Genomic DNA, 14,558 nt, shown 5'->3' with positions numbered 1-14,558 from the left:
GATGAGCAGTGCCTTCTAAGGCACCACCTAGAGGAGATGACATGCTGGGCACCTCTACCTCGTTTCTTTGTAATGTCTCAGGAAAACCCAATTTACATATTTATACTCCCACCTAGGCTAAGATTTTTATTAATATATAATCTTACATAATAGAAACATTGTAACCTTATTCAGCTCTTCTGCCATATGATACAACTTTTATATATGTGGCCACAGACTACTTTTCCCACTGGACTGCTCATTCAGCACACAGGACAGCACATCTCAGATTAAAAAGCAGATATGCAGCATTCTGTCTTCTCCTCATTATTCACTTTGTGCTTTGGCACTTATGGCACTCTATTCAGATTCTGAAGGCAGAATGATTAACTTCCTAACAGGCAGTCATCACTGTACTGCTGGAGTGCTCAGAAAACTAATGAATGTACTCTGATCACACCCTGGATAGGAGTAATTTCCTCTTGGCATTCAGAGACATTGACTTGAGGTATTGTGATTTTCAGGTAACACATTCACACTTATCTCAGTTATTTTACATAATGTGACTTATCTCAGTTATTTTACTTTTTTTTTTTCTGAGTACTTGGCATTGCTCAGCATTTTTTATTTTCCAAGCACAGCTGTTTCTGACCTTCTAACAGCTGTGAACCTTCTAACAGCTGTGACCTTCTAACAAGACTCAGCACTTGTGCAAACCACACCTCAGAGTCACTACATAAACCAATCTCAGAGAAGAGCACTCAAAACCTCATCTGTTCAAAGTTTGGCTAAAGTGATTTCACTGCCATTATCCAGAAACACAGTGGACTAGGCAGGGATATATTTACCAATAAGTCTCTTCTCCCTGCAACCTCTCCCACTTCTTCAACAAGTAAAACAAAATCCCCAGAGAGGACAAGCTGGTAAATCAGTGTTATTATTAGTACCATGCTTCTGTTAGATTTATTTTCCAAGTGGGCACCATTAATCCCTCTTTGCTCAGCTGAAGAAGAAAAGGAAGTCCGTTGTTTCTGAGGATTTGCCACAGCATTTGAAAGCAGTGCCTTCTCAGCGCACTCTGGACTCCTTTGAGCCAAAAAGCATAGTAACCATCAAGAGAGATGTGAACAAAGGATCTTAAAGAGTGATACCCTGCACCCCTACTGAGTGCCACAGCAGTTTCAGTGCTGGCTTTGAGATTTTACACAACAGATCTTTTACATCACTTCTGGTTTTGACTGTGGTTCCTGTATTTCCATTGCAGTAAGGGTCAATAAAACCATCTACTAAAAAGTGATTAATTACTGACTGTTGATTTTGCACTAAATGTCACATTTGCAACTATTTTGCATATCCTAGTGGCTTCTCTTCTTTGAATGGCACTGGCAGGGACAAAAGACAGCACAGCACACATGCCTTTGACCACCATTACATTAGAGTGTGGTTTCCCTTACTAAGTGGGGGCTGAAGAGGGTGTCCAGTTTTTGTACACCAGCCTGCAGGATGGATATCAGGGCTGTCGACATCAGTCCAATAATCATAAATACTATCCCAGCCGTCAAAATGAACCTAAAATACAAAAAGGAGAATAGTGCATTTTAGATCAGGAAAATTCTCCGTAAAATCAGTTCACCTGAGTAATCTCTAGAAATGACGTGTCCAGTAGAGAAGTCAGTTTCAGAGAACTATTTAAGTTACACATAAAATACATGTACATTGCATTCTGGACTCAGGCATACTCTCATTAAAGTAAACAGTAAACAACCATATGTCATATGGTTGTTTAGTGTGTTGTCAGGCTCAAATCCCAGAAATAATGCAGTTCTCACATTAATACTTATATTAAAGCATTAATTTCTGCTTCTTTTATGTCTCAAAAAACACACAAAAATCCAAATGTTTTTAAATCTCCCATTTGAACTGGATTTAAGAACAGCAGAGCAGTAAAGCAAAGGACTACATGCCTAGTAAATCTGTACAAACTGCAAACATACACATCCTTCATTTCTAATTGGATATCTGGTATATGTTAGCCCTTCTAACACTTAAGGCCTTCAGAGTGGAAACTGGTTTTGTACAATGAAAGAGAATTAATTCAAGTACACAGCTTCTTCAAAACACATTAAAAATACTTTAACTTAGCTTAATCCAATCCAAAGCCCATAATTAACAGAAACTTCAGAATTGCAGAAATCCCTGACAAAGGACAAAAGATCAGGGCTCTTTCATATCTCCCATATATCTCTCTTCCCCTTGGAAACTTATAGAAACAGATTCAATTAACCTAGACCAAATATTTTATGGTCACTAATACAAATATCAAAACAGACCTTTGACACGTGATATTAAAAAAAATCACATTTCTTAATAGAATAGACAATTGCCTTCTACCAACTATTCCCAAGCAATTTTCCAATATATTCAACTCTGCTCTCTAACTACCCACCTCAACACAAGTATCTAAGAGGACAATAACACAACCCATTCCAAAGGAATTATGTTTCACTGGTTATCAATCAGTGAAAAGCAAGAGCAAAGGGTTAGCAGGATAGAGCAATACCACTTATTTCTTTCCATGGTTACTTTTACAGCCACAGGATTTTGGTTTTACTAAGTCCTCATAATTTACTTAAGTAGGATAGTACAACAAGACAGAGAAACTTACTTTTATTCTGTAGTCATCAGTATCTACAATGGTTGCTACTCTGATAAACACTGGATTTCTCTTGTCAACCACTTCAAGTTTCATATTTTTCTGAAAGCCATGAGAAGGTTTCTAGAAAAGAAGAACAATACTATGTGAAAACAACAAAACCTCAAAGTCTGATGCAGCTATAAAATATATACAATCCATCAAAAACTTTATGCCTTTATTGTTCAAATCTGCCCTCCCTCTACTAGAGATTCAAGCATAAAAACATAATTCAAAGTAGTGTTATCAAGATAGTGAAACAAAGTAACTACTTTGGGATTCCAGGTTCTCCTGGAGCGGACTGGATTCAAGCCATCCAAGGAAATGGATATCTTTCCTTTGAATCAGTTTGGTTTTTTTCCTAAATTCTCCATAAAAGTTTTCCTAGAGGTTTTGGCCAACAGTTTCATTACAGTATTTAATAAGGCATTATATACCAGCTGCCTGAAATGTCTATGAAATTGTTTACAGGAGACATGCTGTGTTTTCTGGTCTGTATTTTTGTTTCATGAATCAAACCCTTTTTCAATGAATCAAACCCTTTTTCAGTCTCCTAATAAAAACATAACTAATTCACAGCATAACAGTAACAAACAGGACTAAATGCCTGGGTTTGTAATACCATTTTGATAAAACTAGTGTCTTTGGTAGGAGTATCAGATTTTGTGTTTTCATCTGTAGTTATGAAAACTAAAGCAAAATTATTTCCATTTTAAAGGAACATATTCACAAGACAAGTTATGAGATTTATTCTAATTTTATGAACACAATGTATTTGTTGCTCTAGGACTTTGCAGAATATTAGTGTTTTTCCTTCAGCTGCAGCTTAAGAACTCAATTTTCCCCCATAATACAACACAAAGCACTGTTACTGTCTCAAATATAAACAAATAACTTCCTAATCCTTGCTTGGGGTATTTGGCTGAGAATGTAAGATTGAGAAGCATTACCAAGACAGACACACCTTGGGGTAATAAACTGCAGGTCATGAATAACCTCTGGTAATCTACTGACCTCAGAACTGCTATAAACACCACAATTTGCCTTTTGTAAATCCAGCTCTTAGCAAAGTTGAGAATTAGTGTCCCTAATACGAAAAGGGGAGGCAAACATGCTCCAGTGTGCTGAGAGACAAGGGCTGGGAGCTACCCAATGCTGGCTCCCAACAGCAATCCAAGATGAACAGAGGCATGGAGCAGCTCTCCTGTGAGGAAAGCCTGAGAGAACTGGGTTTGTTCAGCCTGGAAAAGAGATCTAATTGTAGGGCTGATCTAATTGTAGCCTTCCAATACCTGAAGGGAGCCTTACAAGAAAGGTGCCCTTTTTACAAGGGCATGCAGTGACAGGACAAGGGGAAATGATTTCAAACTAAAAGAGAGTAGGTTTAGATTAGATATTAGGAAATAATACTTTACTGTGAGGATGGTGGGGCACTTGAACAGGTTGCCTAGAAATGTGGATATCCAACCCCTTGGAGTGTTCCAGGCCAGGCTGGATGGAGCTCTGAACAACCTGGTCTAGTGAAAGGTGTCCCTGCCCATGGCAGGCTGATTGGAACCTGATGATGTTTAAGATCCCTTCCAGCTCAAGACATTGTGTGATTCCTTTCTGCAGTAGTGACCTTCACTGAAATCTTAAGAGCTCAAAAAGACGGATCACAAAGAAACTAGCAAGTACAAAGATGAAAGAAAAGGATGTTGCCCACAAACACCATAGCTAAGCTGGGGAGCTGCCTGTGGATGCTGCCCACATGCCCTAGCTGCAAGCTTGCAGAAGAAAAAGTCTGCTAAAGGGCACTGAAAACAAGCCCAAGACAATGGACTAGATGCACAAGCAAACTAACTTCTTACATTCATTTTTACACTGTATCTACTGCACCATATAAAATGTACAGAAATACAAATCTTCAAAATATGTTATCATGACTCAGTAGCTATCTCATTATTTGTAATAAGTAGGCAGTAATTTTCCATAGAAAATTACACTCATTAGTAATACATTTGTAGCATTTAATCCCATTTGTAATAATTAAAATAATACATTAATAGGTATTTATAATAATCTGATTTCTAACAGGGAACTGCAAACTTGCATAAAAATAAACCACCTACATGCAACTAATTAACTGGATACGTTTGGAAACACAGGAACACCATATATGTATTAAACAAATTAATTACATGAACTTAAAAGCATGAAAGAAATTTAAGCATTTTCTCACCACTTTAAAAGCCCTTGCAGGTGCAGGTAATGAACTGGTTTCTTCCAAATACTTCTCCCAAGAAAAATGCTTAGCGTGTGGATAATCTGGCACAGAAGAAACACAAGCAAGATTAAACACAGCAGTGCAAAAAAATGAAGTTAATGTCTAATTTACTGAGTGCCTAGCACTTTTATAATACTGTTTTGATTTATACATTGGACTTACAAAATCATTGCAAGAAAGGCTCTTCTAAATTGTCCCTGACAAATTCACCATACAGGTTAAAAGAGTCAACAATGCTCTCATACATGCTACTGAGTAGCTATTGTACATGGTTGCTTTGGATATGAGAATATTCTGAGACTCCCTTTGCAATACAAATAATGTGGAATGGAAAAATCTGTCCACTTAACTGAGGAAATTAATTCAAGTAATGAACAGTCATTCACTGGCAAACAATCTAATCAGTGATAGCTTTGTACCATGGTTGAGCACACCTGACTCAACTTGTTAATCTTAGTGAGCAATTTTTTACCAAGTTTCTAACAAAATACCCTGGACACTATGAATAATCTACAGACATCATCAAAGATGATGTTGCCTTTCTCAGAAAATGTCAAGTTCATAAACTCTCTAGGGAAGAAACACAAAGACAGCTTGGCTGTTAAAGAAAAGGCAGTGCCTGTCCTTCAATTTTACTCTGCACCAGAAGTTAAACTTGAAGTTTAAATATTAGTATTCATAAACTAGAAGAGAACAAAACCAATTCTAATTTGTTTTACAAGGGATTCACTGAATAATAGGCTGCAATTAATCTCCTCGCAGACAGACTGCTTATGACTTTTCAAGAGTGCTGGCCATTAGAATTTTTGTCAAAGTCAGTTTTAACCAATTAAAACTTTCCAGGTTCTCAAACCCCAGATGCCAGTTGCTGCAACAGGGCATTTAGGTCATCCAGCCATACACAACAGTCCTGAAAAACATCTCAGGTTTTCACACTAATGAATACACTTCCTTCCTTCTTTATAATCTCTCTCACAGCATTTTCCTTCAAAGACCCCTTACAAGTTTGATTCCTTGAACACGTTAGGACAATTTTCTCATCAATCCATTACTCTGCACACTCAGTTCATTGAAGATGTTTCTCTCATGCAATGATCTCACACACGTGGAATTTGCTTTATCAGCAGCATTTTCAGAACATGAGTCTTACAGTACTTGTCAGCCATTCAGCTGACAAACAGATTACAAACTTGTTTAGGTTTCAGGGGATATCTTTTGAGTAGATGTCTCTTTACTGAATCAGTATATATTTGCATGCTTAATGCCACACACCTATTATACTTCTGTTTTCAATATCTTAAGTCTTGTAAAAAAATTTATAGCTCTGTAAATATCAATTACAGAAAAAAAAATTCAGGAGAGGTAAATTGTAAATTTTAATTATGTAAATTTGTAAATTTTAACAATGCTAGCTGACTACAGCCACCTTAAATCTTTCAGAACTTGTAACAATATACAAACCTGGTGGAGTGATGAGAGTTCTTTTATGTTCTTTACACCATCCAACAGGATGAATATGCGGGCTAGCTGCCTCACACCTGGAGGAAGGGGAGAAAAAAAGGGCCTGAAAATGCAGCTCTTCAGACACCCTATTATGCTTACAAACCAAGACCTACAAGAGAGACTTAAATTCCAAACAACCCACAACACCTTCAACTTAAACTGCAAACATAACCAGAAGACACAAACACATCTAACACAGACTTGTTACCACCTATACAAGCATAAGACTTTATTTACAACTTTGCTGGATCATCAAGAAAATCAAGTCCTTTAAATTACTGGTAGATCTCTTCTGAGAAGCTATAATGCTGCATCTGAAAAATTCACAAGCAGACGCTCTTGGTAGAATCACGTTGGCTAGTTGCAAGAGCACCATAATCCCATCAAAGACAGATTGAGTCTTGCAACGCCAAGACCAAAATTTGAAACCAGAAACTTAAAGACCTTGATTAATGGTCTATGTTGCACCTGGAGGTGGAGGGGAAAATCACGTATAACTGCAACACACTGCCAATAGCAAGAAAAATTCAAAACTGGATTCTGAGTGGCTTAAATGGAGCCATAAACATGTTACTGCAACCCAGAAGCACATAAGCAAAGCAAGTCTGAGAAAAACTCTGAAAAAAAACCCAAACCAAAAACCCAAAACAAAACAAAAAAACAACAAAACAAGCATTTCAGGCCCCAAACTACACAAAAGAATTAGTGATCCAAGACTGCAAACTGCTTTTAAGAAACAAATCAAACTCTTTTACTCAAAGAGTAAACAGCTTCCCATATTTTCTGTAAAGTGCATCCTATTTTGTGTTACTATTCTTGCCTGCGGCGTGTCAAAAGAGCCACAGAAGACTAGCAGAGGCAGGGTGAGCTCTTTGTGCTGGCATGTGTCTGAAGCAGTGAGAGATTGCTCTCACTGGCTCAGTTACATTGTGCACAGACCAAAGCAGAAGTGAGTGCCGGCTATCAAGTCCTCTTACAAAACAAAAGTGACACACACTGTAAAGAAACTGATCTAAAAGCAGACAAGAGAAAACCTGTTTAAGTCTTTTGTAATAATAAATGATTATATATAGAATTATATACCCTTATTACATATTAGGATATTATTTCATAACATAACATATTTGGCACAATAAAACACAGTGTATATAACATATCATGTATGTATATACTAAAACTATTAGGTTAGTACTCAATATTATTAGTAAAGGCAAAAGAAAAGACTGATCTCCAGGAAAAGTAAAAAGCTATCAGACTACTGTGAAACATGTACATTTACATGTTCATTGATACTTACTGATGGTTTTTGAGTTGGCTGAACAACTGACAGTGCTTTTTTAATGAAATGCATTGTATTTATGTAGCCAGGATGACTAAGAAACATGCTGCTGACAAAAAGGCCAGCATCAATCTGCATGGCACGGCATTACACTGTGCAAACACACTGTTTGCCTCTATTTAGCTGAAAATTCATATATTATAACCATGTAATACCCATGTAGGTCTGCCCTTAAGGACCTTGCTTCTCTTAGGAGCCTACCCCACTTAAGTTCTTCTTTAGTTAAATAAATTCAGGATCACAGTGCACTACCTCTCTGCTCCACTATTTCCTATCCCTAAAGGTGTTTCAGTAGCTGACATTAAATATTTCCAGCTATGCCCCGCCTCTCTCTTCTGGAGAACCCCACCAGCATTTCCATCTCTCCAGTGGCCACGAGCTCAGTGTCCCACTCACTCCAAGGACCCAGCGAGGCCAAAAAGTAAGCTGAAGTAGCTAAGGCCTTCATTCCCAGTTCCCCAGGGAGAGATCAAGAAACCAACCTTAAGCAGCCATGCAATAGTCTAGACTCAAACACCTTGTCTCCCTCCTGTGTCTTCCAAACACTTCTCAAACACTTAATGAGAAAAGAAGACAAATACAGAGCAACCATGCATGAAGACACATACTTCATATAATAATCACTGAGCAAAACACCAAACTACTCATGATCCAGTTTCTATTTAATCCCTCTCTGAAGTCAATGCCTCCATCATTAGGATGGAGAATAACAGGTATTCTCTCCACTTTACCTCAACCCGAGTTACTAATGCAAAATACCAAACAGCATGGGGCTGCTCTCTCTAACTGTTATAAAATAATTGTTATCTCTATCTACCCAGAAAGTATGGGCATGCTGGAAGTTCAAATTAATTAGGTTCCCTTAATTAATATACTTCTAAAATATCACATGCTGATAATGTGCAATACCTAAAAGGGTGCAGTGAACCGTGCATGAGAGAAGAAAAAACTAAAGGTAAATTATGCAGGCACTCCATAGTCCTAAGATTCAAAACACCAGGTCTGCAGATCTGGGACACAAACATACTTTAGGGATGGCAAAAGGAAACACAGCACAGAAAAGATTGTAGACTGGACCCTGGGCTATACCACATCGCAGTTTTGAACTTTCACTGCATAAAAGAAAAAATGAAGGAGTAATTGAAATACACGGAGTAGTTGCAAGAATGTTGCAATGAAAGATGCATTCCTGGAAGATGCTCTGACATTACAATGAGCATGGAACACAAAGCAACCTGTGATTCAACAGCATTGCAAAATAGCACTATGAAACATCTACAGACTTTGATTTGCTTTAGAAGAAGAACCCAGTCATTACAGATTAGCCTATGAGCAGCTTCTGCAACTGCAGTGGACTTGGAAAAAGAAAGATCCCTGTTCCAGCAAAATCAAATCACACAGTCCATCTTCACTAACTGATTTCACACAGCCTTTTAGCTTCTAACAGTTAATTTAACAATAGAAAGTAGAGATCAGTAAAAGTCACACACAATTTAAAGTAAAACTATTATGCTTTGATGTGTATTATTTAATGGACATGTATCTAGTTTGGAAGAACAACAATAGACTAAGCCTCAAGAGTTGTCAACTGGAATGTTAAAGGCTATGCTGACCTTTCACAATCAATTTGCCACGTCCCACAGCTTTCTATTTCCTTTGTTCCAAAACAGAAGGCAGATCATCCAGCTCACATGCTTCATAAAACACGATGATCCATGAATTGTGAGGATGCTTACTAGGCCAAAAAAGGTTACCAACACTAGCAGGAGCTGAAGGATTTTGCACCTCCAAACCTACCTACCCCTGGACCACAGCAAAGCACCAACACCACCTTCGGCTGAGCATTAGGGATGTGGCAAATGCATGTTCGACTAATAAAACAAGATTACAATGCCCACACAATTCATATCACTAGTGAACCATTCTTTCTGTTGTGTGAGAACATGCAGACAGAAAAAGAAATCTAATATCCATACTGGAAACTGAAGCTAATCCAGAAAGCTGAAGTGGAGCCAAAAGCAGCAGAGTGCACCAGCTGAACCTTTAAGAGAGCCACACAGAGGGACAGAACAAGTGACAGCTGCCTGAATTGTGGACATCTTAACTACAGAAAAAAACATCAAAGCAGGGAAGAGCTACATGATGTAAATGGCCAGGAAATAGTTCTGCAATAAGGAAAACCGAGGGCAGCTGACAACATGATTCCCTGGTGTGTGCACCACTTTGCCTGAAAGGAACGTCAGGTTCAGCAGTCCTGAACTCATGGCAGGAGGGCACATCCCAGTGGGGGACACACATGGAAGACAACTTAATATTCTTCTACTGATCATTTTCACCTGTGCTGCTAATTATTCCCAAAAATCTGTTTCACATATACAGCTCATCCCAACTAGATCAAGAGAAATGGATGATAATGCTGCTGAAAAAGTTAATACTCAATTATTTCAGTGAAATATTTTCTTAAATCGGTCTCGACCTGATGCTCTGGACAGATTTTTTTAATTAAATGGTCAGCATTGTCTTTACAATTAGTATATGTGTTATAATAATTTGCTATTTTGAAATCATTTCTGATTTTCCCTTTTGAGAAACAAACATTTTAATATTTTGATATTCACTTTAATAAGCATAGATACAGGCTGTAACGAAAATGTTATCTATCAAGAACTATTCATACACACATGCCCCATACACCCATAAATAATAATGTGCTCTCAAGAATGCTACTTATATGAGTTCTTGATTGTGACATGTCAGTCATCCAACAGAGGGAAAAAAAAAAAGAAATAAAACCATAAAAACTATCCTGCAGCCCCATCTAGTGCATAATTGAGAATACTTCATCATTGACAAGTATGAAGCTGGTATCATTTTAGGTCAGGGCTTCTCAAAATGTAATCCAGGATGTTATGGCATGCATCCAGAGGTGGTATAGCACTACCATAAAACATTATCATATTTTCTATTTAAAGTCTGATAAGAAAGCTGCACAGTGATTCACAGGACAGTTAGGGTTAGATAATGGTTCATTATCCATTTAAACAGTTAAACACATGCACTGTGACTCATGCTTCTTTAAGATTGTTTTATCTTCTTTTTGATGTAGTATTACCCCTCCAAAAAGACAGTTCCTTTCAAGGAGAGAGTGGAGCAAAGTTAATTATCTCAAAAATGAAACAAGCAGAGTGCAACGTTTAAGGATTTGGCTGCTAGGAAAGTAGTAAATACTGATGGACAACAGGACTTAGTCTCATGACAAAGTCCAGTCTGTTCCAAAAGTCATACAGATCCAAAAATGGTTCCAAAAATCAAAAGCTATTTTATTTTCACAGCAGGCTTCAGAAATAATTTTTTCTGTGCAAGACAGACAGGAACAGAGCAGTGAGCAGCACACGGACCACTGTATTTTAACACACTCCTGGTAAGCTGATCCCAAAATCTGCCTGTACAACCTTCTCTGCAGGGGAAGTTCAGACCAAGCCAAGGATGAGTGAGGGCACCCAGAGCCCTCTGATGCAGCAAGTCTGGGATGCAGTTTGTACAGCACAGCCATTGCACCACTTCTCCTGTGGGCAGACAGCAACAAGCTGGCACAGCTTCATCTCTTTCATGAGCTCTGGCTGTGTTTCCATTTGGCCACAAAAAAATTAGGAAGATGAGGCAACATCGATCTGTGTGTAAGCAAAACGGAGGAATATAGGATGGATCTGTGGTTAATTCATAGTTCTGACATACCAAAAGTTTCCCAATTCCATTTCCAGGTTCAGACAATGGTAAGAAAATTGAGAAGTCCCACTGAATGAGAATGCCTTCAGCTTTCAAAGCAGTATTATGTTTCATCAAAAGAGATGGAACAGATAGAAAGGACCTGGAGGCTTATGTTGTATAAGTCAAACTTCTTCTTCATTAAGTAAAATCTTGAATTTGACAATTTTGTTCACTTTTGTTCCATCTAAAAGCCACTATCAAAGGAAAATGAAATAGGATTCATAATACACTGAAAGTAGCATGACCATGCATTAAAGAGCTGCTGTAATGACTAATTCTAGCCAGGATACTTACTTTCAACCAAAAATGTATTTTCTAATGCTCAGAAAGAAAGTAAGGAAGAGTATCTTCAGGCTGAAAGCCTAGAGCCTAAAAACCCTTAGGCAATCGTAATGGGTTTCTGTTGCCTGAAGTCAGAAATATCAGTCAACTCTCTTTCAGCTATACAAAAATAGGAAAGGGTTTTTTTAACCTCAGTGAGAAAGTTCAGTCTACTCCAAATAAAACATAAAACGTATACAGAGGGAAGAGGTACTTGTTTGAAAATAACCAATATAGACAAAGGAAGTAATTTCACCTTCATTATTATTCTGAGATTGAAACTGACATGCAGGCACAAGGAAACTGTGAGTTCAGTTCTGGGTAATCTCAAAAAACCTTTTTGTTTTTAGTTAGAGACAGCAGTTGGTAGACATGAAATGCATGCACCTAAGATATTTTAAGGCCCTTACAAACCTGATATCTAAAATTAAAAATGTGAGTGGGATGCATTCAGGTTACATTTTCAGGATCTCTTTTGGTCAGACATTCCACTGCTATTTTAATTTTCCATGTATAGTACTTCCAGGAGCATCTTCTTGCTGCTTCCAGAAAGGTATTTCAAAATTTCACCAAAAGGTTGACCTCAGTGTAAACACAGCTCCAATGATTTCTGAAAACCTACAGAAAAACCTATAAGCTTTCCACTTCAAACTTTCTTCATCCTTTAGGAGGGTTTTATGTCATGTATTCTACATACACAATTCAGAAAAACCACTTCAGGATACGCTAACTAATACTATAAATGTAAAGCTTGGTTATGTACTTGAAAACTGCTTCTCCCTCCTCTGAAAAGACCGGTGGACAAAGTTCCTGTTGACATTGTGATATTAAAAAGTCCGAAATTCAGTACATGTCTGCTATATAGACTGCAGTATTTTAGAAAGATGCCTATGCTACCTCTGAACAAACTATGGGTTGTATTGTTTCAACACATAGGGAAAACACAAAACTGTGTTTTCCCTAAAAATCTTTGCCTAACTACCATTTTAATTATTAATTAATGTCATAGCTATTATTAGTGAACAGTCAAATGCCAAAATATTCATACTAACTTTCCCCAGTCCCAGGTTTCCTGATGCTTTGTAGAGAAAATGTATGGTTTGTGTTACTTCTTTGTGGAAATAATTGCTAATCTTTCTGGTATTTCAGTCATATGGTCTATTATTTTGATATTCCGTTCTTGACTTCACTGACTGTTCACTACTGCTTCAATTATTCAGTTCTATTTCAGTGTATTCGTCACATTGGCCATAAAATTATTATTTCAAGAGATGCACTCACAAAGTTTTGAAGTTACTTTTATAGTTTTGTGACATTCTCATTGATGCAGTGCCAAAGTAGTCATCAAATACAGATGAAGAAATTTTTCTTCATTTATTTTATAGGTTCAGTTATACAATTAAGTTGCCACTGCCAAACCCCAGCCATAAAGGGGATCCATAACAACGCTCTCTACCTGTTGTGCAGTAACTTACTCTCCAAAGAATGTCAGGTAAATTATATTGCTCCAAATGATCTGTCAAAAGAAGATCCAAGTGCAAATACAAACCTGCACTATAACAGCCTCAATCTCCTTCACTATCTTCATGCTCCTAGTACATCCTGCTCCATCCACTGACTTTCCTAAAGGTACACACAGCCCCTCCACCATAAAACGTGCAGAAAGGTCACCTCTAACACAGGTCAGGATAGCAGGATCTCAGTTTCCACTTGAATATAGAACACAGAGGACTAAAACCAGGTTTAGTCTAAACTAAAACTATCCTGATGCTTTACAGAACATAACTACAGTTCAGCTTCAACATAAGTGGATCAAGAACCTCATGAATACACGCAGCCCTTCATTCAATTTACAATTATAAGTAAAACTAACTCCAAGTACACTTAGTCTCATTATCATGGTGTCTATTCTCCCCTGAAGAGATCAGCCTCAGAGATAATATGTAATTGAAATCAACCCGCGGCTCCGGATGCAGCAGCGCACACGAACGCTCATTTAGCACAACCTCGGCAACTTGACATGGGAAAATGAACTCCTCCAGTCTGCCACTGAGACCTACTTTGGTGGCCATACCTAAAAATCCAGCAAAAGTTGGTATGGTAACTGTATCACCAGTCTGGAAAGTATCACAGAAAACAGCACTCAAAGCCAACACGTTTGTGATACATCTCACTAGGATACAAAACAAAAACATCATACCAGTAGTCATAACTCTCATCCCAGTTGTCAAAATGAACCAGAAAACGATTGTCCACCATGTCTGTTACCGTGGCAACACAAATGAAAGTCGGGTTCTTCTTGTCTACAGCTTCCAGCTTCATCCCCACTCGAAATCCCGATGGAATCACTGTCTACATAGAGGAAGACATTTAACTGAAGATAAATGCTATAAATCCAGAAATCTCCCCATTGTTCACAATAAATATATTCATGCCATCTCCAAATTTCCCAATTAACTGTCCCAACAGAGTGGCAGCAGCCTAATTAGCTAACATGAGAGATGCTCCAACACAAAGACTTCTGGTTAATGAAAGAAAAAAAGTCTTAAACATGCTGCTAAAATGAAATGTGTTCGTTTTAGCTGTCTTAGATACTCTCTCTGAAAGACCATTCTTGTTCCACAAGATTATGGTGCAAGACGCAGTACAAATAACAAATCTTTAATTTAAGAATGCATCAGAAGTTTAAA

At 37.8% G+C, this 14,558-nt stretch overlaps 1 protein-coding gene across 3 annotated transcripts in view; it reads right to left on the bottom strand.

Moving 5' to 3' along the window:
• The window catches only part of L3MBTL3 (L3MBTL histone methyl-lysine binding protein 3), a 75,759-nt gene that overhangs the window by 25,024 nt on the left and 36,177 nt on the right, over positions 1-14,558 (bottom strand). For all 3 annotated transcript variants that reach the window (XM_084202135.1, XM_084202134.1, XM_084202133.1), the window contains exons 11-15: positions 14,069-14,220; positions 6,399-6,475; positions 4,893-4,978; positions 2,645-2,755; positions 1,434-1,548 (exon numbers count right to left, since the gene is read on the bottom strand). In XM_084202135.1, the coding sequence (XP_084058261.1) occupies positions 1,434-1,548; positions 2,645-2,755; positions 4,893-4,978; positions 6,399-6,475; positions 14,069-14,220 (541 nt within the window). The remainder of the gene's footprint in view (positions 1-1,433; positions 1,549-2,644; positions 2,756-4,892; positions 4,979-6,398; positions 6,476-14,068; positions 14,221-14,558) is intronic.

Source organism: Fringilla coelebs (genome assembly GCF_963513975.1).
Source record: "Fringilla coelebs genome assembly, chromosome: 3".
Classification (NCBI taxonomy): domain Eukaryota; kingdom Metazoa; phylum Chordata; class Aves; order Passeriformes; family Fringillidae; genus Fringilla; species Fringilla coelebs.
This window is presented reverse-complemented; position numbering and strand designations above follow the sequence as displayed.